The sequence below is a fragment of the Gopherus evgoodei genome, unplaced genomic scaffold (assembly GCF_007399415.2).
Source record: "Gopherus evgoodei ecotype Sinaloan lineage unplaced genomic scaffold, rGopEvg1_v1.p scaffold_78_arrow_ctg1, whole genome shotgun sequence".
NCBI lineage: Eukaryota > Metazoa > Chordata > Testudines > Testudinidae > Gopherus > Gopherus evgoodei.
In genome coordinates, this window is record NW_022060099.1 from 189,405 (window position 1) to 215,809 (window position 26,405).

Genomic DNA, 26,405 nt, shown 5'->3' on the forward strand with positions numbered 1-26,405 from the left:
ATTTATCCCTGAAAATTGGGACACTTCCCTCCCCCTCAAAAACAATATCTTTTATACAAATTTAAATTTTTTTCTGAAAAATTTTTCTTCCCTGTAAATTTGGATTTTGTCCCCCATGCAAATGTTATTTTTTAAAAATGATGAGTGTGGGAAAAAGGGGAAAAGAGAGAAAAAGACGGCACTACATAAAAATCATTAGGGCAAATCAACCAACAACGTAGAGAAGTAACTGAAACACCAGGGGAAATTGGTCTCTGATTTTTAACCTTTGGGTATTTACCATTTTTGTCAGAGTTCTGTCCTTCCTCCTTTTCCCCCACCCCCACTTTTCTCCCCTCCCCACCTATCAACTCCCCACCATCCCTGACCTGGGGAAGGGGACTCACCCCCTTTCTATACCACCCCAAACACGCCCCGGAACCTTCCAATGTGGATCCTGTTTCCGACCGGGATCTCATTAAAGAACTATGGGCAAGTCCTTCCTTCATGTTAGAGGGGTTGATTCCACTTCTGGTTTACTTCTGCCCTCACTGAGATCCACTTCCTCTCTCCCCCTGTTTGGAGCGTTAATCTCAGTTTCACCCACCCTCCCTTTAAATCCTGCGGGACCCACCACACCCCAGAACCCTCCCCCTCGTGTTTCCCACCCGGATCATTGAGAGCGTCACACCCAACTGTGGGCAAGTCGTCTAGGGCTATCGTCCTGATGCCACATCGGGTCCACTTCCGCCCTGCCTTGGGTCCACTTCCTGTACGGTCTTCTTCCCCCCCCCCCCCACCTGCTGCCCTCGGAGTGATTCAACCCCTGCAGAACCAAACACACCCCGCAACTTTCCCTTTCGGCTTCCTGTTTCCCACCCGGACCCCGCAAAGCGATACACCAAGACTGTGGGCAAACATGAATTACCAAGCAAAATAAAATAAAACATGCAAGTCTAAGCCTAATACAGCAGAAAAAGAAATGCAGGCAAATCTCAGCAGCTGAGATGTTCCAATAAGCTTCGTTGACAGACTAGCCTCCTTCTAGTCTGGGCCCATGCCTTCCCCTGGGACAGGCCTTGTTCCAACTCAGCTGGTAACTAGGGGACTTCTCATGACTGAAACTCTCTTTGTTCTGCTCCACCCCCTTATGTATCTTTTGCACAAGGCGGGAATTTTTTGTCTAGACTGTTCTCAGTTATGGCAGATGACAGAACAAGGAGCAATGGTCTCTAGTTGCAGTGGGGGAGGTCTAGGTTGGATATTAGGAAACACTATTTCACTAGGAGGGTGGTGAAGCACTGCAATGGGTTCCCTAGGGAGGTGGTGGAATCTCCTTCCTTAGAGGTTTTTAAGGTCAGGCTTGACAAAGCCCTGGCTGGGATGATTTAGTTGGGGATTGGCCCTGCTTTGAGCAGGGGGTTGGACTAGATACCTCCTGAGGTCCCTTCCAACCCTGACATTCTATGATCCTATGATTCAGACTATCCTAGCAAGAGAAGGCCCATAGACAGGCGGATGGTGATTTTGATTCTTTGTTTTTTACCCCTGTAACTAGCTAAGTGATAAAAATACCCCTAAGTTCTTAAAGTCTAGGCCTTTACAGGCAGCCTGAATAGCTCTATTCTAACACAGCTCAGCTCAGCCTCTGCAGCCCCCGGAAGCATCAGCCTCTGAGGGCCGCTGGGAGCGTTTGTGGTCAGCACCTCTGAGATGGGCCAGATAAGGGGGAGAGGAGAGTTGGGTGTGTGTTTGTGCTATTAAACATGACAGGGGTTTGTGTACCTACATAAGAACGGCCGTACTGGGTCAGAGCAAAGGTCCATCCAGCCCAGTATCTGTCTACCGACAGTGGCCAATGCCAGGTGCCCCAGAGGGAGTGAACGTAACAGGCAATGACCAAGTGATCTCTCTCCTGCCATCCATCTCCCTCTTCTGACAAACAGAGGCTAGGGACACCATCCCTTACCCAGCCTGGCTAATAGCCATTTATGGCCTTAGCTACCATGAATTTATCCAGTGCCCTTTTAAACACTGTTATAGCCCGAACCTTCACAACCTCCTCAGGCAAGGAGTTCCACAGGTTGACTCTGCGCTGCGTGAAGAAGAACTTCCTTTTATTTGGTTTAAACCTGCTGCCCATTAATTTCATTTGGTGACCCCTAGTTCTTGTATTATGGGAATAAGTAAATAACTTTTCCTTATCCACTTTCTCCACATCACTCATGATTTTATAGACCTCTGTCATATCCCCCCTTAGTCTCCTCTTTTCCAAACTGAAGAGGCCTAGCCTCTTTAATCTCTCCTCGTATGGGACCCTCTCCAAACCCCTAATCATTTTAGTTGCCCTTCTCTGAACCTTTTCTAGTGCCAGAATATCTTTTTTGAGGTGAGGAGACCACATCTGTACACAGTATTCGAGATGTGGGTGTACCATGGATTTATATAAGGGCAATAAGATATTCTCTGTTTTATTCTCTATCCCCTTCGTGGCTGTGACCATGGGTGCCCCCTGCTGGGATGGATCAGCTCTGATCTTCTCCATGTCTTGGACCCCAGGCCGCCCACAGCTGCAGGGGATTCCTCTCTACTCAGAGATGGGATGGCCTGTGAATTGGGAGCAGAGGGAACAGGATCCCCCCACCTCCCCATCAGCCCTGGGATGTAGCAGAGGGATAGATGGCCTGTCTGTATGGTAGGCAGGTTTGGCACCGTGTGTTTTATTGTGAGGGAGGTGGATGGAAGAGGGTGGAACAGGGCAGGATGAATGGATCGATCCGTCCTCAGTGCCTTCGGTCTGTCTGTCAGCAATTAATTCTGTCCATCTGTCTGCGGAGAAGGCCCTGTCTCCATCCGTCCACCCACTGCTCTGTCCATCCATCCGTCGTTGTCCATCTGTCTGTTGTAGGACCCTGTCTCCATCCATGGTTCCATCCATACACCCACCACTCCATCCATCTGTTTGGGGTGGAGCCCTCTGTCCGTCTGTCCATCCATCCGTATGTAATACACTTTCTATTTGTATATAGCTCTGTCCCCCAGCGCCCCCGTAATACACTCTCTCTCTTCATCCTGCACAGCTCATTTTCCCTTTGCACCCCCGTCACCTCCAGCTCCCCCTGAGCACCGATCTCTGCCCTGACAGTGGAAACTCCCCGATGATCCTGTCACCGACATGTAGCTCCCAGCTGCCCCTGGGACAGCTGATCTCCTCCCGTGGTTCCTGGAGCCAGCAGCTCCCTCTGGGATCCACTGGGGGATCATTTTGGGGCAGTGAGAGGGGTCTGGGACTGACGGAGCTAGAAAGACATCATCCACACCAGGGCTCCTGAGCCCTACGGCCAGTGGCTGTATCAGCGAGGCCGAGGGCCCTGGAGATGCAGAAATGAACCCAACCTGCTGCTGAATGCAACACCCCTGGTCAGTTTCGCTTTCACACTCACCTGCGCACAGGCCCAGTGACCTCCTGGTATTTGAGCAGGCACCTCCCGCTCACCAGCCACAAGAGTTTCCATCGCGCATCCGGGCTGCTCACTCCGGAGCAGCCGTTACTTGCTGTCCCTGGGTCTCGTCTGCTCGACAGTCCCAGTCTGTGACTCCTGGGGTGACTCCCAGCCCACAGAGAGCATGGGGCAGCCGCCGGCCCCTGGTATCATCTGCTTCATCGTCTTCTTCATCCCCTCGATAGCAGCTGGTGAGACAAGCTCAGAGTTATGGGGGGAATAGAGACAGAACCCAGGAGTCCTGGACTCCCTCCCCCTGCCCTAACCCACTAACCCCCCACTCCCCTCCCATAGGGGTATGGAGAGATGGTCTCAGAATACACAGACAGCTGAGGAGGCTAGCTGGATGGATGGAAAGGGAACGAGATGGAGCAGGGTGTTTGGGGATGGATGGATAAGGAGAAAGGGAGGGGATGGATGGGGATGGATGGATAACTAGAGAGATGGAGGGGGTGTTTGGGGTGGATGGATGGATAAAGAGAGAGCTGTATGAGGATGGATGGATAGATGGGGGAATACGGGCAGGGGATGTACAGGTTTATTCTAGAGGACTGTCTGGCCTACTATCGTTTAGGTTTAGACCAGCTTCCTCTTTAAAACTTGACTCTCCTAAGTGCTCTAAAGTCTGCACAGTTCCTTGCATTGCCCTGAAATGCGGTGTGCTTCCCGGGCTGCAGGCTGGGGCTCGTGGGGTGTGGAGTGGAATGGCTGGTCCAGGTTAGCTGCGGATGCACGGATAGATTGACAGACCTGAGCATGGATGGAGGGAGGGAAAAATAACTGAGTACAGCAGGATGGACAAGGCTGAGGGTGGATGGATGGAGCTGAAGACAGCTGGACGGAGCTGAGGATGGGTGGATGGAGGGAGAGATGGATGGATGGAGCTGAAGACAGCCAGATGGTGGATGGATGGCAAGGTGGAGCTGAGGACAGACAGACAGGTGGACGGATGGACAGACAGGTGGACGGAGGGAGATAAGGTCAGATGGGTGGATGGATGAGAAAGCTGAGGATGAATGGATGGTTGGACGGACAGGGCTGAGAATGGGTGGGTGAGTGAATGGACAGAGGAACAGATGGATCTGAGGATGGATGGATGGGGTAGGTGATAAACAAGTGGATGGATGGACAGATGGACAGAGCTGAGGACGGATGGATGCACAGAGCCGATGGTGGATGGATGGAAAGTGCTGAGGACAGACAGGTCTCGGGCTGGGTAGAGCAATCGAGCGACAGATGACAGACAGACAGACTCTGCCACGGGAAGGCCAGGGGGATGGACAGACGGATGCAGCCAGCACCCCATGACAGCAGCGCAGTCCCTGCCATATGTCTGTCATGTAGCTCATTCTCCATGCAGGTCTCGGGGTTCAGCAGCTGCCCCCCATGGCGAGCGTCCCAGCCGGGGGCAGCGTCACCCTGAGCTGCACCTTCCACAGCCGCAACCGGACCGGGACACAAGTCACCTGGGCCAGGGGCTCCCGGGAGGCCGTCGTGCTGGACCCCGCCCACCCCTTCTACCGGGGTGGCTGGCCCAGAGCCAGCGGGACCAGCAGGGCCGGGAGGAGGCCTCGGTGACCCTGTCGGAGCTGATGGAGAGGGACTCAGATCTCTACCACTGCTACATCACGTACCCGCAGGGCGAGCAGGCGAAGGGCACCGGGACCACCCTGACTGTGATAGGCAGAGGTGACTTGGGGGCTTGGGACACGGGGCCTTTCCCTCTAGGGGACATTGGCTCCGATCTGGCCCCAGGGCATGGACTGACTGGCTCAGGGGGGCGGGGAATGGGACATGGGGCTTTTCCCCTCTAGGGGACTCCAGCTCTGATCTGCCCGAGGTTGGGGGACTGGCTGACTCAGGGGGGCGGGGAATGGGGCATGGGGCCTGTCCCCTCTAGGGAGCATTGGCTTCAATCCGGCCCCAAGGTGGGGGACTGGCTGGTTCAGGGAGCGGAGATTGGGACATGGGGCTGGCTGCAATCTGGAGTAGAGAACAGGAATATCTGACCGATGCTCATGCTGTGGGGGGTCGTCAGGTTTAAATTAAACAATCTCCTGACTGATTCGAGGCGGCTTTTCTGCCGAGTTATTGCTGGCTGCAGCTCTGGCCTGTCTCACATCCTGTCAGCGCCTCGGGGTGAGAGCGGTGGTTAGAAACCCAGACCCCCACTTCTCCCAAGAGCCACAGTGAGCCCAGAGACGTCTCTCTCTCTCTCTTCTCTCGCTATTGGCCCGGGTTGGCTCGGAGCTCTTTGGCCTGCCAAAGGTGAGGTTATGACGCGGCCCTGCTGACTCACTGCGGGAAGATCAGACTCATGCTGGCACCTGCGAAAGGCTTTGCAATAGGCGCCGGTGGAGACTGGGGGAGTTTTGTTGCAGTGTTTTTTTGGAGAGGAAGCTGGTTGCTTAATGCAGGAGTGAGTGAGGGGCACACACAACCCCAGGTCCAGAGACACAGAGAGGCACACACAGGTCCAGAAATCAGCCACCCACAGCCCCATAGACACGCAGCACAGACCCAGAGAGAGACCAGAACAGCCCTGTGACCCAAACGGCCCCACCAGGCTTTCTGCTGTACCGGTCACTTGGGATTCCCTCCCGCTAGTCCCATGTATGAATGGAGGTTGCTGGCCATTAGCCCAGACCCCAGGAGGGCAGCTGGCCACTAACACGCTGCACCAACCTAACCAGACCCGCCTCTGTGGCCTCTATTTAGGAGCAACTCCACAGACATCACTGGGGTCACTCCAGAGTCACTGAGATCAGAATCCGGACTTACTCCATTGGGGTCAAAAAACAACGAGGAGTCCGGTGGCACCTTAAGGACTAACCGATTTATTTGGGCATAAGCGTTCAAGGGTAAAAAACCCACTTCTTCAGATGCACTGGACTGCTCATTGTTTTTGTGGCTACAGACTAACACGGCTACCCCCCGATACTTGACTCCATTGGGGTCAGTGGGCTCACTCTGGATTCACACCGGAGATCAGTATACGGCCCGGATTCCCTTGGCATCAGTGGGGTCACTCTGGAGTCACACTGGGATCACGGAGGCCAGAATACAGACTGGACTCCATTCACTGTAATGGAGTTACTCCAGATTCACTTTGGGAGCTCTGAGATCAGAATCCAGCCCTGATTCCATTGGTGTCAATGGAGACACTCCGGATTCACACCAGGGTTAGTGACATCGGAATCCAGCCCTGACTCCATTAGCATCAGCGGAGTCACTCTGCATTCACACCGGTACGGTACCAATGAGATCAGAATCCAGTGCTACAACAAAATACACCAGAAATGGCTTCCTGTGGCTCTTCCCAGGAGAGATTCTTGCCACAGGAAACATTAACCTCCTTCCTTTTATTTACTCATAGACTCATAGACTCATAGACTCTAGGACTGGAAGGGACCTCGAGAGGTCATCGAGTCCAGTCCCCTGCCCTCATGGCAGGACCAAATACTGTCTAGACCATCCCGGATAGATATTTATCTAACCTACTCTTAAATATCTCCAGAGATGGAGATTCTACAACTTCCCTAGGCAATTTATTCCAGTGTTTAACTACCCTGACAGTTAGGAACTTTTTCCTAATGTCCAACCTAAATCTCCCTTGCTGCAGTTTAAGCCCATTGCTTCTTGTTCTATCATTGGAGGCTAAGGTGAACAAGTTTTCTCCCTCCTCCTGATGACACCCTTTTAGATACCTGAAAACTGCTATCAGGTCCCCTCTCAGTCTTCTCTTTTCCAAACTAAACAAACCCAATTCCTTCAGCCTTCCTTCATAGGTCATGTTCTCAAGACCTTTCATCATTCTTGTTGCTCTTCTCTGGACCCTCTCCAATTTCTCCACATCTTTCTTGAAATGGGGTGCCCAGAACTGGACACAATACTCCAGTTGAGGCCTAACCAGCGCAGAGTAAAGCAGAAGAATGACTTCTCGTGTCTTGTTTACAACACACCTGTTAATGCATCCCAGAATCATGTTTGCTTTTTTTGCAACAGTATCACACTGTTCACTCATATTAAGCTTGTGGTCCACTATGACCCCTAGATCTCATTCTGCCATACTCCTTCCTAGACAGTCTCTTCCCTTAGAGGACAGAAAGGAATCGAAGCAGGACACCAGCACAGAACTCACCATCTACAAAGCCATGATTGCTCTGGCAGGTGTCAGCATCATCATCATCTTAGTTACCGCCCTCCTGCTGCGCAGACGCACAGGTATTTACTCCTCCTTCCATGCTCACTCCACCTGCCCGTTCTTCCGCTGTTCAAAATGTACTTCTCTTCCGTCCTCCTGGTGCAAGGGGGAACGGGAGCCTCCAATCTACATTTTCCAGTGCTCTGTTCAGTTCCTACACCTCCATTCATCTCTTCCAACAATAACCCAGGCCTCCTTCTCTCCTCCCCAGCAGCCTCCCCAAACACCCAACAGCAGCAGCCAGCAATGGTGAGACCATTAAAATTGGAGCCTGAGTTTAACGGGGTGGTGGAGTCAGTTTCAAGGCACTGCTGACGCGTGGCCCGTGTGACTGTGGTAGAAACCTGACCAATGGAATATGGGAGAGGGTTAGGGGTGCTTTAGCCCTTAAATATTACAGTAACAGAAGCTGCAGAAGAGTACCAGGTTATCTATCATCTAGACCAGTGGTTTTCAGCACCGAGGGCTTCAGTGGGTGCATCCATTCATCTAGATATTTGCATAGGTTTACAACAGGCTACATGAAAAACACCAGCAAAGTCAGTACAAACTAAAATTTCACACAGACAGTTTCTTGTTTATACTGGTTTATACACTCTACACTGAAATATAACTACAATATTTATATTCCAACTGATTTCTTTTAGAATTATATGGTAACAATAGGGTGACCAGACAGCAAGTGTGAAAAATGGGGATGGGGTAGGGGGTAATAGGAGCCTATATAAGAAAAAGAGTGAAAAATTGGGACTGTCCCTATAAAATCGGGACATCTGGTCACCCTAGGTAACAATGAGAAATTCAGCAATTTTCCAGTAACAGTGCGGTTGTGACACTTTCGTATTTTGATGTCTGATTTTGTAAGCCAGTAGTTTTTAAGGTGAAACTTGGGGAATGCGAGACAAATCAGACCCCTGAAAGGGGTACAGTAGTCTAGAAAGGTTGAGAACCACTGATCTAGACAGACGTGCATATGGGGACAGGCAGACATGTACATATATACAGACCATTGTGCATAAAGACAGGTGGACAGCAAGAATCTCAACTCGCAGCCCCTCTGCTATTCCAGCCCTGGGCTCCCTTCTCCGCACACAGTCTGCCGGTGCCTCTCAATCCCGACTTGCAGCCAGTTGGGAGGGTCTCTGGGGGCTGAGTCACAGCGGCGTGGGGCTGTGTGTGCTTGGGACAATAGCACACACGGATCCCCCAACACACAGGCAGAGGTCTCCATTTTACCCACTTCCCCCTTAAATGCACTCACGGGGCTGGAAAGACGGCAGCAGGAGATGGAGCCCGGCTGACTTGATTTGTGTCTTCAACAGGGGCACAGCAGAGCTGGTGGTAACGCGAGCAAGGATCTGCACTACGCCGAGATCACTTTCAAGTCTCCTGCTCACACAGAATACACCTCTGTCCGGACCCAGCGACTCTGAAGAGTCAGATCTGACTGTGAAGCAAAGGGAGACGCAGGGAACGGCAGGAGATCCCTTCATCACACAACCTTGGAGGCATCTCCCAGGGTTAGTGCTCAGTCAAGGGGCTGAGCCTTTTGCTTCTGGACAGTTCCTTACAGATGACCATAGTGATAGATGTGTGAGGCTTTGGGCCAGACCCCCAGCTGGTGTCAATCGGCCGCTCCTCCGGGGGTGTTGATGGGGCCAGATCCCCAGCTGGTGTGAATTGGTGTCAGTCCTCTCAGCAAGAGGGGGGGTACAGTTCAGCCCAGGAGCCTGGCCCACAGAAAACTGCAAAGTGGTGCCCCATGGGCGGGTATCACATTCCCTATGGGACATACTCTTTGGAAGAGCTACATCTCGCACGATGCAGCACATTCTCCTCTCTGGATGAGGGCAGGGTGTTATACGAGTCCCTAGCAGGGATACAGCATAGAAGATACATTCTGCCCCAAGGAGAACGACGCCCTGGAGTGACAACTCCTCCACGGCCCGGCTTTGAATCAAAACCGCTCGGTTTTTGGGATTTCGCCCCAACGCTGAAATTCTCCACAGGAAATAGCCGATGAGAGCGCACAATCTATTCGCCGAAATTTTCAGTGAGGGAAAAAAATCCTTTTCTTCGGCCAACTCTGAATCGGAGATTCCAGTTTTTCCTGCTGCCTCTTTCTGGAGAGACTAAAGCTGAGCGGGCAAAAGCTGGTTCTGGGTCATGCCCCACTCGATGGGAACAACGTTAGCAAACGAAGGGCACTGAGTGGGGATCGTCGGGGAGGGGCACTGGCGTCCTTGGGGACCAGGGGACAGGGCCCTGGGGGCGGGGCTGGCGCCCCGGGGGGGTGAGGCGAAGTTGGGGCCATTGGGGGGGCAGGTGTTCGGGGGAGGCTGGGATCCTGAGGGGCGGGGCTAGGTCCCTGGGGGGAGGAGGGGATCTGAGGGGAGGGGCTAGGTCCCTGGGGGAAGGGTCTGAGGGGTGGGGCTAGGTCCCTGGGGGAAGGAGGGGATCTGAGGGGTGGGGCTAGGTCCCTGGGGGGAGGGTCTGAGGGGTGGGGCTATGTCCCAGGGGGAGGGGATCTGGGGGCGGGGCTAGGTCCCTGGGGGGAGGGGGGGGTCTGTCGGGTCGGTTTGGGTCCCTGCGGGGCAGGAGGCCCTAGGGGGCGGGGTTAAGTGTCTCGGGGTGGGGGTAGGGACCCAGAGGGGCGGAGCTAGGTCCCTGGAGGGAGGAGGGGGTCTGAGGGGAGGGCTAGGTCCCCGGGGGAGAGGGCCTGGGGGGCGGGGCTAGGTCCCTGGGGGAGAGGGTCTGGGGGGCGGGGCTAGGTCCCTGGGGGGAGGGGGGGGTCTGTCGGGTCGGTTTGGGTCCCTGCGGGGCAGGAGGCCCTAGGGGGCGGGGTTAAGTGTCTCAGGGGCGGGGCTAGGTCCCTGGGGGGAGGAGGGGGTCTGAGGGGCGGGGCTAGGTCCTTGGGGAGAGGAGGGAGTCTGGGGGGCGGGGCTAGGTCCCTGGAGGGAGGAGGGGGTCTGAGGGGCGGGGCTATGTCCCTGGGAGGAGGGGGTCTGAGGGGCGGGGCTAGGTCCCTGGGGGGAGGAGGGGGTCTGAGGGGCGGGGCTAGGTCCCTGGGGGAGGGGGGGTCTGAGGGGCGGGGCTAGGTCCCTGGGGGGAGGAGGGGGTCTGGGGGCGGGGCTAGGTCCCTGGGGGGAGAGGGTCTGTCGGGTCGGTTTGGGTGCCTGGGGCAGGAGGCCCTAGGGGGCGGGGTTAAGTGTCTCAGGGGCGGGGCTCGGGATCCGGAGGGGCGGGGCTCGGACCCTGGGGCCGTTAGGAGGCGCACGCGCATTGGACGCCGCCGCGGCAGTGGCGCGTGGCGGGGGGCGGTGCCGGGCGGAGAGCAGCGCGCAGCCGCGGGGTTCTGCTCCGGACATGCGCAATAGGGGCCGGGAAGCCGCGCCGGATAGAGGCGCGCGCGCTCAGCGGGGAAGGAGGCTCGGACCCCTCCTCCTGCGGGTTAGTTACTGTGGGCAACGACTAGCGACCAGCGCGCATGCGTATTAAGCGCCCCGGGAGTGGCGCCTGTCCATGCGCATGGAGTGCAGTAAAGGGAGGGGGAGGAACAGGTTGTACGCATGCGCACGCAGAACTATTCCCGGTGAGAGGGTCGGGCTAGACGCATGCGCGCTGGAACGCAGTGACCCGGGACCGGTGGGCGCACGTGCCAGCCGATTGGGGACGGAACCGAAACTGAAACCAGGCGCATGCGCACATCCCCGTGTCCCGACCTAGCGGTTAGCACGGCGCATGCGTACGTAACCGGCCTCCAACCACCCCTCTCACGCCCCCTAACGGCCGCTGCCCGGCAGCGCCAGGCGCCTGCACTTCAGTCGCTGGGGCTGTTTAATCAATTTGCATATTTCCCAGCATGCCGTTCCCAGCCAACTCTGCCCTATGGCGTCTTTTTTACCCCGATTCAGTGAGAAGATTAACAAAAAAAATTAAAAAAATGTATTAACTGCCCATGGCGATGCGGTGTTACCCGAATTTCACTTCGGTAAGTAACACTACTTATCTCACCCTAACCACGAGCTATAGTCGCACTACACCTAGGAATTAAGGGTTAATTAACATATTCATAATTAGCAGAGGGGGAGCCGTGTTAGTCTGGATCTGTGACAGCAGCAGGGTCTCCTGTGGCACCTTACAGACTAACAGACGTTTCGGAGCATGAGCTTTCGTGGGCGAGGTCAGTTCAATCAGGGAGGATGAGGCCCCGTTCTAGCAGTTGAGGTGTGAAAACCAAGGGAGCAATGCCCCTCTGCTATGTACATCGGCCAAACCGGACAGTCTCTACGGAAAAGGCTAAATGGACACAAATCAGACATTAGGAATGGCAACATACAAAAACCTGTAGGAGAGCACTTCAACCTCCCTGGCCACACTATAGCAGACCTTAAGGTGGCCATCCTGCAGCAAAAAAACTTCCGGACCAGACTCCAAAGAGAAACTGCTGAGCTTCAGTTCATCTGCAAATTTCACACCATCAGCTCAGGACTGAACAAAGACTGAATGGCTAGCCAGCTACAAAAGCAGTTTCTGCTCCCTTGGTGTTCACACCTCAACTGCTAGAAGAGGGCCTCATCCTCCCTGATTGAACTAACCTCGTTATCTCTAGCTTGCTTCTCTCCCTGGCTCTCAGCCCCCCCTGCTCTGCCCATCAGTCCCGACTCCCGTCCCAGAGCCAGGGAGTGAACCCAGGCTTCCAGGCCCCCTGCTCTGACCTTCTCCACCCCACTCCTCTCCTAGATTTGGGAGTCCAGAACCGTTTGTCATTATTCAGTTCAGGTCTGTGCAGAGCCCGACAGGAAAGGGGCCCAGATTTTGGTTGGGGGAGTCTGTGCAGCACCTGGCGTAACAGGGTCGCTGATGTTGGTCAGAGGGGTCTGTGCAGCACCCCGGTTTCGTGGGGTGGGGGTGGGGCTCTGTTTGCTACTGTGGTACTCGCTGCAGTTTCTGTGGCAGGCCGGAGCGCGCCGAGTGGCCCGGGGCTCTGTGTGCACTTGTGCTCCTGGGTGTCGTGGTGAGAAACAGGAAATTCAGCATTGTGCGAGGCCGCAGCTTGTGCAAAGGCAGCTGCAGATGGGGCGGAGGGTGATTTACAGCCAGCTACAGAAGTGTTGGAGTCAGGGCCGTGTGCGACGCACAAATAACTGACCACGGTTTCCATCTACGAGCTGGAGTCGATCTCCAAGTGCTCAGCTTGCAGAGCCCAAAAATGCTTCTTTGCACTCTCACGGGTGCAAAGAAATCTCTCCAGCCAGGGGCAGGGGGGACCCACACCTGACGCTGCAGAGACCTTGGGCTGGTCGCTCTGAGAGGAGGGAGCTGCCCCCAGCATCATCCAGGCAGTGATGGGGGTGGGCTGGCTCAGGGGCGCTCTAATCGCTAGACCCCACTCCTCTCCCAGAGCTGGGGAGAGAACCCAGGAGTCCTGGCTCCACTCCCAGAGCCCCCTGCTCTGTACCCACAAGACCCCACTCGCCTCCCCGTGTACGTGCAGTGCTAAGCACGTGGGTGTCACCCTCTGGTGAGCATAAAGGGCCAGGGCTGCCCAGAGGATTCGGGGGACCTGGAGCAAAGCAATTTTGGGGGCCCCTTCCATAAAAAAAGTTGCAATACAATAGAATGCTATATTCTCGTGGGGGCCTCTGCAGGGCCCGGGGCAAATTGCCCCACTCGCCCTCCCCCCCTGGGCGGCCCTGTAAAGGGCCAATTCCGGTTTGATTTTCTAGGGTTCCTTCAGAAAACATAACTCTCCTCACCCTGAGAGCAGCTCAAACCCTGCCCCGAGACCAGTTCACAGAGATTTATTCTGTCAAAGCCTCTGGGCCGGATCTGAGCTGCTGTCAAGTGGCTTCTGGCAATCCGCTCCATTGAAGCCAGAGGAGCCACAGACAACTGACACCACTTTGGGTCTGGCCCTAGAGATCTCTGAACAAGGATCACGCCAGCAGCCCTGGGGGCGCTCGACAGGGGTGCCATTTGGGAGGTCGGGCGGGGAGAGGGAGCAGTGTTGCAATCAATGTCATTTTGGTGGCAGCTCTACTGCGCTGCTTCATTCTTTGGCGGCAATTCGGCAGCTGGTCCTTCCCTTTGGGGGACTGAGGGACCCACTGCCGAATTGCCACTGAAGACCCAGACGTGCCGCCCCTTTCCATTGCCGCCCCAAACGCCCGCTTCCTGTGCTGGTGCCAGCAGCCGGCCCTGGGTAGGTGGACGGATGGACAGACAGAGATGGATCTAGGGGTGGGGTAGGTGGATATACAGACTCAGATGGATCTAGGGGTGGGGCAGGTGGACGGATGGACAGACTCAGATGGATCTAGGGGTGAGGTAGGTGGATATACAGATATGAGAAGAATAGTAAAGAAAAGGAAATATTTCTCCAGGACTCCTAGGTTCTGTCCTCAACCGGTGTCTCATCCTAGGCCATGTTCCTTCTGTCATTTATTTCCCACGTGGAATAACATGATTTTGAATAAAGGAATTTTTGCATAACAGATTTTATTTCCACACATTGAAATATATTTATTTTTTGCAACATGTCTCTCTTTCAAGCGGCAAATTCCTTCTAACCAATCAAGCCTGCTCCAGACAGTTTTGTCCTGTACAAACCAGGTAGGTTTTCTCTCGAATTCGGGTTTTCTGGTGGCTGACTCTGTTACAGTGTTCAATGTTGATTTCTAAATGGAAAAATATCGTCCCCTGAGGAATGACTCTGGAGAAATATTTCCTTTTCTTTACTGTTCTTCTCATACCCAAGCTGTACCGGCCAGACCCACAGACAGAAGCAGAGGAGAGCAGAGAAGCCCCTGGCGGTGGCTCAGAGTCCAGCGAAGTCTGACAGCTTCTGAACCAGAGCTGGGAAAATCCTGCCAGTGACCGGCCCCCTGAGCAGCTAAATCAGAGACACCTGTCCCGGTGCCGGGGGCACCTTGGAGCCAGCACCCACCATGGGATCCACGGGGACGCCTGGGAAACAGAATGAGAGCGTCACCGAACACACTGGGGGGAAAAGCTACGGGGATGAAGCCCTATAAATATCAGAAAGAGACTGATTCCACCAGGGATGAAATGCAGCCACCTCTGGGGTAGAACGTCGGGGCTGTTTATACAGGGTCCCCTCACCCAGCACTGAGACATGGCCCCTCTAGGGTGGGGTGCATGGGCTGGTTATACAGGGACCCCTTGCCTGGTGCTGAGAAGCAGCTGGCTCTGGGATGGGGCAGGGGCTGGTTACAGGGGGATCCGTCGCACAGTGCCGAGAAGCAGCTGGCTCTGGGCTCGGGCAGGGGCTGGTTACATGGGGATCACTCGCACAGTGCTGAGATATAGCTGGCTCTGGGGTGGGGCACTGGCTGGTTACCAGCCCACACAGTGATGCCATGTAACCATTTGGGATAGGAAGTGAAGGTGGAACTCGGGCAGAGCCGGTACCTTTCCAAGGGTGCAGGCTGAGGACGATTCCCAGGGAGAAGAGAACGACGAGCGCCAGGGAGATGACGGCTCGGTAAAAGAGGGGCCCCGAGTCCCGACAGAGCTCACGTCCCCCTAGACCCCATAGACAAGAGAAGTGAGGGGTTAGGAGATTCCTGGGATGACACCTCCTAGAGGGGACAGGCCCCATTCCCTGCCCCCGACTCTCACCGGACGCACTCTGGTGTCTCCCCATCACTCTCAGCTCGGTGCCTCCTCCCATCCCTGTCTCCCCACGGTCGAGTTTGATGCAGCACTGATAGAGGCCAGAGTCCCGCTCCTGCAGCTCAGCCAGGGTCAGCGTCGCCTTCCCCTGTCTGTGCTCGTCCATCCTGGACACACGGAGCCGCCCGCGGTAGAAGGGATGGTTAGAATCCAGCTCCAGATCCTCTCCGGATCCCCTGAGCCAAATGACCTTGGCTCTGCTGCCGTTTCTGTTCTGGAAGGTGCAGCTCAGGGTCACGTTCTCCCCAGCTGTGGCGCGGAGGGACCTGGGCTCCTGAGAAACTCTCAGACCAGCTAGGGAAGAGGGAGAACCCGCATCATACACCGGGCAGCACCATGCGGCAGGAGAGATCCGTCCTGGCCCTTAGAGAGAGCGTCAGCCGCTGGGTTCCTGTGTGCAGAGCTAAACTTTCACCTCTCGCTAGCCTAGTAGCAGTGTCTGTCTCTCTGTTCCCTTATTCTCCTTGGTTCATCCACCCATCCTCGGACCCTAGGTCCGTCCATTCTCCAGTCCTGGAGCCATCCATCCATCCAGCTACCTAGCCACCCTTTCTGTCTAGATCCACCTGTGACCTTGCACCCCATAATGCTTCATGGGAATATGCTTATGAATGTATCTCTGACATAACTGGAGTATGTTTTATGCTACATATGCCATGTAACATATCTCTGCAAAGGTTATGATTCACTGAATCTATTCATCCTGTTTGCATACATGTGTCATTTCTGTATTTGAAGTTATGAATATTGGCTATGATGTCTGATTTTAAGTAGCCTCAGTAAGGCATGTGGGCAGCTTCTTAAGAAAGGAATTTGCAAGTTAAGTGCCCAATTAAGAAACTCTTAACGGACAATGGAAACTTGGAAGACTCCAATCCACATAAGAAGTCTACCTGGGGACGTTCAAGGTAGCACATGAACAATGGCTGCCACCTGTAAAGTCCTGAGTCATGCATGGACATGTGACTTGCCCATGTGACTCCAAAACTCCATCTTGTAGCTGGATTTCTACACGGGGAAGGGAGGGGTGTCCACCCAGGACCGGCTCCAGGGGTTTTGCTGCCTCAAGCAGCAAAACAAAACAACCCACCTCTCCTCAGCGCGATCGCAATCTGCGGCAATACAGCGGGAGGTCTGTCGCTCCGAGCGGGAGTGAGAGATCCTCTGCTGAATTGCCGCCGAATAGCTGGACGTGCTGCCCCACTCCAGAGTGGCCGCCCCAAGCACCTGCTTGCTAAACTGGTGCCTGAACCGGGCCCTGGTCCACCCGCAAGAGAGGAACTATATAAATCCTAGGCGACCCCTCCATTTTGTCTTCAGGCTGGCTCAAGAGATGGTCTCTCCACCCCAAAGGAAACCTGAAAGAAACTGGAGCAAAGGGCAGTAACGACAGGGGTGGGAGTGACTGCTGGACCCAGCCCAGAAGGAGGCTAGTCTGTAAAAGAAGCTTCCTGGAACATCGCGGAGGGTGAGATTTCATCTGTGATCACTTTCCTATGGTACTAGGCTTACATTTGCATCTTTTAATTTGTTTTGCTTGGTAATTCACTTTGTTCTGTCTGTTATTACTTGGAGCCATTTAAATCTTCCTTTCTGTATTTAATAAAATCACCTTTTTACTTATTAATTAACCCAGAGTATGTATTAATACGGGGACGGGGGGAGGGGGGGCAAACAGCTGTGCATCTCTCTCTGTCAGGGTTATAGAGGGTGAACAATTGATGAGTTTACCCTGCATAAGCTTTATACTGGGTAAAACGGATTGATTTGGGGGTTGGACCCCATTGGGAGCTGGGTGTCTGGGTGCTGGAGACGGGAGCACTTCTGAAGCTGTTTTCAGTCAAGCCTGCAGCTTCTGGGGGACATTGTTCAGACCTGGGTCTGGGTTGCAGCAGGCTGGTGTGTCTGGCTCGAACCAGGCAGGGCACTGAAGTCCCAGGCTGGCAGGGAAAACAGGCTCAGGGGTATCTCAGCACATCAGTTGGCAGTTCCCAAAGGGTTTTCTGTGATCCAACCCATCACACCACGTCTGTCAATTCAGCCATCCAGCCTCCCTTTCTATCCCTCCCGCCCTCTGTCCACACTGCTCTCTCTATCCCCAGAGAAGCGCTGCAATGCTGGAGACTGGATAAACCCAGTTATTTCTTCACCCCAACAAGAGCTGTTACCCCGAACTCCGTGGCAAACTCACCCGGTTTCTGGCCAAATGCTCCAAGATTTGGGACCAGCGCTCTCTTGCAGCCGGCTGGAATTTCTGCAACAGCTTCGTTTGAATTAAAAATAAAAGAACTTGGCGCAGTCAATGCACAAATGAACGACCCGACCACCCAACAGCCCCGGGTTGACTGCTCCGGGAACAGAGCTCACATCCCCCTGGGACTCTAGACAAGAGAAATGAGGGGTTAGGAGATTCATGGGCTGGCAGCCCCTAAAGGGGAAATTCCCCATTTCCCGCCCCCCTGAGCCAGCCAGTCCCCGCCCTGGGCCCAGATCGGAGCCAACGTCCCCTAGAGGGAAAGGCCCCGTGTCCCAAGCCCCCCAAGTCACCTCTGCCGATCACAGTCAGGGTGGTCCCGGTGCCCTTCGCCTGCTCGCCCTGCGGGTACGTGATGTAGCAGTAGTAGAGATCTGAGTCCCTCTCCATCAGCTCCGACAGGGTCACCGTGGCCTCTGCCCGGCCCTGCTGGTCCCGCTGGCTCTGGGCCAGCCGCCCCTGGTAGAACGGGTGGGCGGGGTCCAGCACGACGGCCTCCCGGGAGCCCCTGGCCCAGGTGACTTGTGTCCCGGTCCGGTTGTGGCTGTTGAAGGTGCAGCTCAGGGTGATGCTGCCCCTGGCTGGGACGCTTGCCGTGGGGGGCAGCTGCTGAACCCTGAGACCTGCAGGGAGCAGAACAAGCTACATGACAGACATATGGCAGGGACTGCGCTGCTGTCATGGGGCGCTGGCCGCATCCGTCTGTCCGTCCCCCTGGCCTTCGCATAGCAGAGTCTGTCTGTCTGTCATCTGTCGCTCGACTGCTCTACCCAGCCCGAGACCCGTCTGTCCTCAGCACTTTCCATCCATCCACCATCGGCTCTGTGCATCCATCCATCCTCAGCTCTGTCCATCTGTCCATCCATCCACTTGTTTATCGCCTGCCCCATCCATCCATCCTCAGATCCATCTGTTCGTCTGTCCATCCACCCTCAGCCCTGTCCGTCCGTCCATCCATTCACCCCCAGCTCTCTCATCCATCCATCCATGTCTGTCCTATCTCCATCCATCCACCCATCCATCCTCAGTCCAACCTCACCTCCACCTATCCATCCACCCTCAGCTCCATCCGTCTTCAGCTCCATCCATCCACCCTCAGTTTTGTCCATCCTGCTGTACTCAGTTATCTGTCCTTCCCTCCATCCATGCTCAGTTCTGTCCCTCTGTCCATGCATCCACCGCTAACCTGCACCATCCATTCCTCTCCACACCCCTCTACCCACGAGCCCCAGCCTGCAGCCCTGGGAAGCACACCGCATTTCAAGGCAACGCAAGGAACCGTGCGGACTTTAGTCAAGCTTTAAAGAGGAAGCTGGTCTAAACCTTAATGATGGTAGGCCAGACAGTCCTCTAGAATAAACCTGTCCATCCCCGTATAACCCCTGCACGTATTCTCCTATCTATCCATCTATCCTCATACACCTCTCTCTCTATCCATCCATCCATCCTCATCTGCCCCCTCCCTTTCTCCTTATCCATCCATCCCCAAACACCCCCCTCCATCTCATTCCCTTTCCATCCATCCAGCTAGCCATCCTCAGCTGTCTGTGTATTCTGAGACCACCTCTCCATACCCCTATGGGAGGGGAGTGGGGGTCTAGAGCGTTAGAGCGAGGGGGGGGCTGTGCTCCTAGGTTCTGTCTCCATTCCCCCCACAACTCTGAGCTTATCTCACCAGCTGCTATTGAGGGGACGATGAAGACGATGAAGTAGATGATGCTAGGGGCTGGCAGCCGCCCCATGCTCTCCGTGGGCTGGGAGTCACAGACCGGGACTGTCGAGCAGACGAGACCCAGGGACAGCAAGTAACGGCTGCTCCGGAGTGAGCAGCCTTGGCATGCAGTGGAAACTCTTGTGGCTGGCGAGGGGGAGGCGCCTGCTCAGATACGAGGCAGCCAGGAGGTCACTGAGCCTGTGGGCAGGTGAGTGTGAAAGCGAAACTGACCAGGGGTGTTGCGTTCAGCAGCAGGACAGGTTCATTTCTGCATCCCCAGGGCCCTCGGCCTCTCTGAGGCAGCCGCTGTCCGTAGGGATGGGGCACCCCAGTGGTGATGGTGTCCTTATCACTCCGTGGGTTCCAGCCCCCTCCCACTGCCCCAAAATGATCCCCCAGTGGATCCCAGAGGGAGCTGCTGGCTCCAGGGACTGCTGGAGGAGATCAGCTGTCCCAGGGGCAGCTGGGAGCTAGGTGTGAGAGGCAGGACCATTGTCAGGGCAGAGATCCTGGAGGTGACAGGAGTGCAGAGGGAAAACAGTGTGTGAGGGATGGAGAGAGAGAGAGAGAGCGAATTACAGGGAGGAGGACAGAGAGCTATAGCCAGATAGAGAGTGTATTACAGATGGATGGATAGATGGTGGGCCTTACCTGGTGAGGCCACATCGGGAGTACTGTGTCCAGTGTTGGGCCCCTCACCACAGAAGGGATGTGGACAAATTGGAGAGAGTCCAGCCAAGGGCAATGAAAATGATTAGGGGGCTGGAGCACATGACTTATGAGGAGAGGCTGAGGGAACTGGGATTGTTTAGTCTGCAGAAGAGAAGAGTGAGAGGGATTTGATAGCTGCTTTCAATTACCTGAAGGGGGGTTCCAAAGAGGATGGAGCTCGGCTGTTCTCAGGGTGGCAGATAACAGAACAAGGAGCAATGGTCTCAAGTTGCAGTGGGGAAGGTCTAGGTTGGACATTAGGAAACACTATTTCACTAGGAGAGTGGTGAAGCACTGGAAAGGGTTTCCTAGGGAGGAGGTGAAATCTCCTTCCTTAGAGGTTTTTAAGGTCAGCTTGACAAAGCCCTGGCTGGGATGACTTAGTTGGGGTTGTTCCTGCTTTGAGCAAGGGGTTGGACTAGATACCTCCTGAGGTCTCTTCCAACCCTAATCTTCTATGATTCTAGCTACAGACTGATCCATGGATGGACGGACATAGGGCCCAACCACAGACAGACGGATGGAGCGGTGGAATGGATGGAGCAATGGGTGGACGGATGGAAGGAAGACTTTCTCCACGTACAGATGCATGGAGCAATGGTTGGCTGGCTGGATAGATAGAGGGCCCTACCACAGACAGATGGACAGAGTGAAGGATGGATGGACGGACGAGTGGATGCAGACAGGGCCTTCTCCGCAGACAGATGGCCGAGATGAATTACTGACAGACAGCCTAAAGGCACTGAGGACGGATCGATCCATCCATCCTGCCCTGTTCCACCCTCTTCCATCCACCTTCCCCTGCTAGTAAAACACGCAGGGCCAAATCCACCTACTTTACAGATAGGCCAGCTGTCCCTGTGCCACCTCCCAGGGCAGATGGGGAGGCCTGCTCCTGATTCTCAGGCCACCCCAGCTTTGAGGGGAATCTCCCACAGCTGTGGGCGGTCTGGGGTCCAGGACACATGGAGAAGCGAGGCTGATCCATGGCAGCAGGGGGCGCACATGCTCACAGATACGTACACAGGCCCCTGTTACGTTTAATAGCACAGACACACACTTAACTCTCCTCCCCCGCTCATCCGGACCATCTCAGAGGTGCTGACCACAAACTCTTCCACCGGCCCTCGTAGACTGACGCTTCCGGAGGATGCTGAGGCTGAGCTGAGCGGGCTCTGCGGAGCCACCCAGACAGGGTGAAGCAGAATGGAGCAGCTGCCGGCTCTGAGCCCCGTCCTCTGCATTGTCCTCCTCATCCCTACCTGGATAGCAGGTATGTCAGCAAATCTTGGCTAGCTAACCTGGAGGTCAGTCTTTCTACTCCGCCAGGTCAATCTGTCCATCCCTTCCCACCCAAAGACATATCTAGTCACCCCCATACATCCCCATCTAGCTCATCCAATCCATCCATCCATCCTTCTTCTGCACTATCCCTCCAGCTTTCCGTTATCTATCCATTCACCCACCTTTCCCCTCTATCCATTCATCCTTCTGTTAGCTCTCCATCCATTCTTCCCTCGACAGTATCTATCCCTCCATCCTTCCACCCACAGTATCTATCCCTCCCTCTCTCCTCGAGATGTCTCTAATCTCTCGCTCCCACACAAATGTTTATTACGCTGCAAACAGAAAATGTGGAGCAGGGTAAACTAGACTGGATTTAATATCGGATTAGCCAGCCCAGGGCTTCTGTGCAGACTGGATCGTTCATTTCCTTACTGAATGTCTCAGGACCAAAGAGTGTGAGTTAGGAGATCCCGTTCTGTGCTGATCTACCCAGAATACAACTTGTTACAGCCCCCAGCTCTTCTAGCTCAAGCTGTAGCAACTTGTGCTTTTAGATGTTGAGGTCCCCAGTTCAATCCGCAGCACGTTAGCCAAGGTGGCGGACATCAGAAATGCACAAAACTGTTCTCCTGGACTTTAAAGCCAAAAGGTACCTTCACAATTCCCTACTCTGACCTCCTGCACATAGCTACAGAACCTCACCCACTGACTCCTGTTTTTTCATTCAAATTAAGCTGTTGCAGAAATTCCAGCTGGTTGCAAGAGGGCGCCGAACCCAAATGTGGGAGCATTCGGCCAGAAACAGGGTGAGTTTCCTGCGCAATTCTGGGATATCGTTCTTGATAAGGTGAACACATCACTGGATTTATCCAGCATCTAGGATTGCAGATCTTCCCTGGAGACAGCTAAATCAGTGTTGATCTAGGGAACGAGGAACACAAATGGAGAGCAGATGTGAATTGAGGGGCATGGGTCTAGGAATGAAAGGTTGGATGGACGGCTCTAGACTGGAGAATGGCTAGATGGGTCTATAGATGGATAGAGCCAGGATGGATAATGGATGGATGGATCTAAGGTCGGAGGATGGATGAAGATGGAGAATCAGGGAACAGAGAGACAGACACTATTACTAAACTAGCGAGCGGTGAAGGTTTAGCTCTACACACAGGAACACAGCGGATGCTGTTCTCTCTAAAGGCCAGGACAGGTCTCTCCTGCCACACGGTGCTGCCCAGTGTATGATGCGGGTTCTCTCTCTTCCCTAGATGGTCTAAGAGTTTCTCAGGAGCCCAAGTCCCTCAACGCAACAGTCGGGGAGAACGTGACCCTAAGCTGCACCTTCCAGAACAGAAATGGCAGCAGAGCCAAGGTGCTTTGGTTCAGGGGCTCTGGAGAAGACGTGGTGCTGGATGCTAAGCACCCCTTCTACCAGGGGCGGCTCCATGTGTCCAGGCTGGTTGAGATCAGTAAGGGGAACGCGACACTGACCCTGGGTAAACTGGACAAGAGAGACTCTGGCCTCTATCAGTGCTGCATCGAAATCCAGAATGAGACAACAGGGATGGGAGAAGGCACAGATCTAAGAGTGTTGAGGAGAAACCAGAGTGTGACTGGTAGGAGTTGGGGGGAGGGGGGGTATCCGGGACCCATCCCCTATAGGAGGCACTGGCGCCAGTCGGGCCCCAAGGTCAGGGACGGGCTGGCTCTGGGAGCAGGGAATGGGAGATGGGTCTGGCTCCAAGGAGGAGTGGAGATCAGGAATATCTGAGTGATGCTCATGCTGTGGGGGCTGTCAGGTTTATATTATACAATCTCCTGGCCGACTCGAGGCGGCTTTTCTGCCAAGTTGTTGCTGGCTGCAGCTCTGGCCTGTCTCACATCCTGTCAGTACCTTGGGGTGAGAGCGGTGGTTAGAAAGCCAGACCCCCACTTCTCCCGAGAGCCACGGTGCGCCCAGAGACGTCTCTCTCTCTCTCTCTTCTCTCGCTATTGGCCCGGGTTGGCTCGGAGCTCTTTGGCCTGCTAAAGGTGAGGTTATGACGCGGCCCTGCTGACTCACTGCGGGAAGATCAGACTCATGCTGGCACCTGCGAAGGGCTTTGTAATAGGCGCCGGTGGAGACTGGGGGAGTTTTCTTGCAGTGTTTGTTGGAGAGGAAGTTAGTTGTTTAATGCAGGAGTGAGTGAGGGAAACAGAACCCCAGAGCCAGAGACACAGAGAGGCACACACAGGCCCAGAAATCAGCCACCCACAGCCCCATAGCCAGAGTCCCAGAGAGAGACCAGAACGGCCCCGTGACCTACATGGCCCCATCACACTCTCTGCTGTACCAGTCACTTGGGATTCTCTCCCGTTGGTCCCATGTATGAATGGAGGTTGCCGGCCATTAGCCCAGACCCGAGGACAGTTGGCCACTAACACACTGCGCCAACCGAAGCGGACCCGCCTCCATTTGGGAGCAACTCCACAGATGTCACTGGGTCACTCCAGATTCACTGAGATCAGAATCCGGACTGACTCCATTGGTGTCGGTGGGCTCACTCTGGATTCACACCAGAATCACTGAGATCAGTATTCGGCCCTCATTCTTTTGGCATCAGTGGTGTCAGTCCAGATTTACATTGGACTCAGAGGGATCAGAATCCAGCCCTGACTCCGCTAACATCCGTGGGGTCGCTCTGGATTCACACTGGGTAATGGAGACCAGAATACAGACTGGATTCCATTCACTGCAATGGAGTTACTCCAGATTCACTTTGGGAGCTCAGATCAGAATCCAGCCCTGATTCCATTGGTGTCAATGGAGACACTCCGGATTCACACCAGGGCTAGTGACATCGGAATCCAGCCCTGACTCCATTAGCATCAGCGGAGTCACTCTGCATTCACACCGGTACGGTACCAATGAGATCAGAATCCAGTGCTACAACAAAATACACCAGAAATGGCTTCCTGTGGCTCTTCCCAGGAGAGATTCTTGTCACAGGAAACATTAACCTCCTTCCTTTTATTTAGACAATAGAAAGGAATCGAAGCAGGACACCAGCACAGAACTCACCATCTACAGAGCCACGACTGCTCTGGCAGGTGTCAGCATCATCATCTTAGTTACCGCCCTCCTGCTGCGCAGACGCACAGGTATTTACTCCTCCTTCCACGCTCACTCCACCTGCCCGTTCTTCCGCTGTTCAAAATGTACTTCTCTTCCGTCCTCCTGGTGCAAGGGGGAATGGGAGCCTCCAATCTACCTTCTCCAGTCCTGTGTTCAGTTCCTACACCTCCATTCATCTCTTCCAACAATAACCCAGGCCTCCTTCTCTCCTCCCCAGCAGCCTCCCCAGACACCCAACAGCAGCAGCCGGCAAAGGTGAGACCATTAAAATTGGAGCCTGAGTTTAACTGGGTGGCATTGTCCGTTTCAAGACAGCGTTGACGCGTGGTCCATGTGACTGTGGTAGAAAGCAGTGGAACATGGGAGAGGGTTGGGGTGCTATAGCCGTTAGATATTACAAGAACGGAAGCTGCAAAAGTACCAGGTTATCTATCATCTAGACCAGTGGTTTTCAGCACCGAGGGCTTCAGTGGGTGCATCCATTCATCTAGATATTTGCATAGGTTTACAACAGGCTACATAAAAAATACCAGTAAAGTCAGTACAATCTTAAAATTTCATCCAGTTTATTGTTTACACTGCTCCATACATTTCAGTGTAGAGTGTAACTACAATATTTATATTTCAATTGATTTCTTTTAGAATTATATGGTAACAATGAGAAATTCAGCAATTTTCCAGTAACAGTGCTCTGTGACACTTTTGTATTTTGATGTCTGATTTTGTAAGCCAGTAGTTTTTAAGGTGAAACTTGGGGAATGCGAGACAAATCAGACCCCTGAAAGGGATACAGTAGTCTGGAAAGGTTGAGAACCACTGATCTAGACAGACAGACGTGCACATGGGGACAGGCAGACATGAACGTACATACAGACCATTGTGCACAAAGACAAGTGGACAGCAAGAATCTCAACTCGCAGCCCCTCTGCTATTCCAGCCCTGGGCCCCCTTCTCCGCACACAGTCTGCCGGTGCCTCTCAATCCCGACTTGTAGCCAGTTGGGAGGGTCTCTGGGGGCTGAGTCACACTGGCGTGGGGCTGTGTGTGCTTGGGACAATAGCACACACGGATCCCCCAACACACAGCCAGGGGTCTCCATTTTACCTACTTCCCCCTTAAATGCACTCACGGGGCTGGAAAGACGCCAGCAGGAGATGGAGCCTGGGTGACTTGATTTGTGTCTTCAACAGGGGCGCAGCAGAGCTGGTGGTAACGCGAGCAAGGATCTGCACTATGCCGAGATCACTTTCAAGGCTCCGGCTCACACAGAATATGCCTCTATCCGGACTCAGCGACTCTGAAGAGTCAGATCTGACTGTGAAGCAAAGGGAGACACAGGGAACAGCAGGAGATCCCTTCATCACACAACCTTGAAGGCATCTCCCAGGGTTAGTGCTTAGTCAACGCGCTGAGCCTTTTGCTTCTGTTACTTACAGATGACCATAGTGATAGATGTGTGAGGCTTTGGGCCAGATCCCCAGCTGGTGTCAATCGGCCGCTCCTCTGGGGGTGTTGATGGGGCCAGATCCCCAGCTGGTGTGAATTGGTGTCACTCCTCTCAGCAAGAGGAGGGGTACAGTTCAGCCCAGGAGCCTGGCCCACAGAAAACTGCAAAGTGGTGCCCCATGGGAGTTGTAATTCAGGTACCACATTCTCTATGGGGCATGCTCCTTGGAAGAACTACATCTTCCACGATGCATCACGTTCTCCTCTCTGGATGAGGGCAGGGTGTTATAGGAGTCCCTAGCAGGGATGCATCATAGAAGATACACTCTGGCCCAAAGAGAATGAGGCCTGGAATGACAACTCCTCCATGGCCCTTCTTTGAATCAAAACTGTTTTGTTTTTGAGATTTCGCCACAACATTGAAATTCTCCACAGAAAATAATCAATGAGAGTGTACAATATATTTGTTGAAATTTTCCAAGGGGGAAAAAAAAAAT

The 26,405-nt window shown here is 54.2% G+C and overlaps 2 protein-coding genes across 2 annotated transcripts; one reads left to right on the forward strand and one right to left on the reverse strand.

The window, feature by feature from the left end:
• The first annotated feature begins 3,606 nt into the window (after nucleotides 1–3,606).
• Nucleotides 3,607–25,684, forward strand: LOC115643924. The gene is made up of 6 exons (XM_030547930.1): nucleotides 3,607–3,673; nucleotides 4,857–5,171; nucleotides 22,085–22,156; nucleotides 22,616–22,963; nucleotides 24,366–24,488; nucleotides 24,680–25,684. The coding sequence occupies exons 1-6, from the start codon at nucleotides 3,607–3,609 to the stop codon at nucleotides 24,781–24,783; spliced, it is 1,029 nt and encodes a 342-aa protein (XP_030403790.1). The 3' UTR covers nucleotides 24,784–25,684.
• LOC115643922 lies at nucleotides 14,199–20,090 on the reverse strand. Its single transcript, XM_030547927.1, has 6 exons — nucleotides 19,314–20,090; nucleotides 17,932–18,261; nucleotides 17,576–17,647; nucleotides 15,331–15,678; nucleotides 15,121–15,234; nucleotides 14,199–14,655 (listed from the first exon to the last, which is right to left on the reverse strand). Exons 1-6 carry the CDS (start codon nucleotides 19,378–19,380, stop codon nucleotides 14,582–14,584), a joined length of 1,005 nt encoding a protein of 334 aa, XP_030403787.1. The 5' UTR covers nucleotides 19,381–20,090; the 3' UTR covers nucleotides 14,199–14,581.
• Nucleotides 25,685–26,405: the final 721 nt, after the last annotated feature.

Coding starts and splice junctions, on each gene's coding strand:
- LOC115643924 (XM_030547930.1), top strand. CDS start 3,607: ATGGGGCAGCCGCCGGCCCCTGGTATCATCTGCTTCATCGTCTTCTTC. Junction 3,674..4,856: donor CATCCCCTCGATAGCAGCTG/GTGAGACAAGCT, acceptor CTCGGGGTTCAG/CAGCTGCCCCCCATGGCGAG. Junction 5,172..22,084: donor CCTGACTGTGATAGGCAGAG/GTGACTTGGGGG, acceptor ATTCAAATTAAG/CTGTTGCAGAAATTCCAGCT.
- LOC115643922 (XM_030547927.1), bottom strand. CDS start 19,380: ATGGGGCGGCTGCCAGCCCCTAGCATCATCTACTTCATCGTCTTCATC. Junction 17,648..17,931: donor CCTGACTGTGATCGGCAGAG/GTGACTTGGGGG, acceptor ATTCAAACGAAG/CTGTTGCAGAAATTCCAGCC. Junction 15,235..15,330: donor GAGACACCAGAGTGCGTCCG/GTGAGAGTCGGG, acceptor TATGGGGTCTAG/GGGGACGTGAGCTCTGTCGG.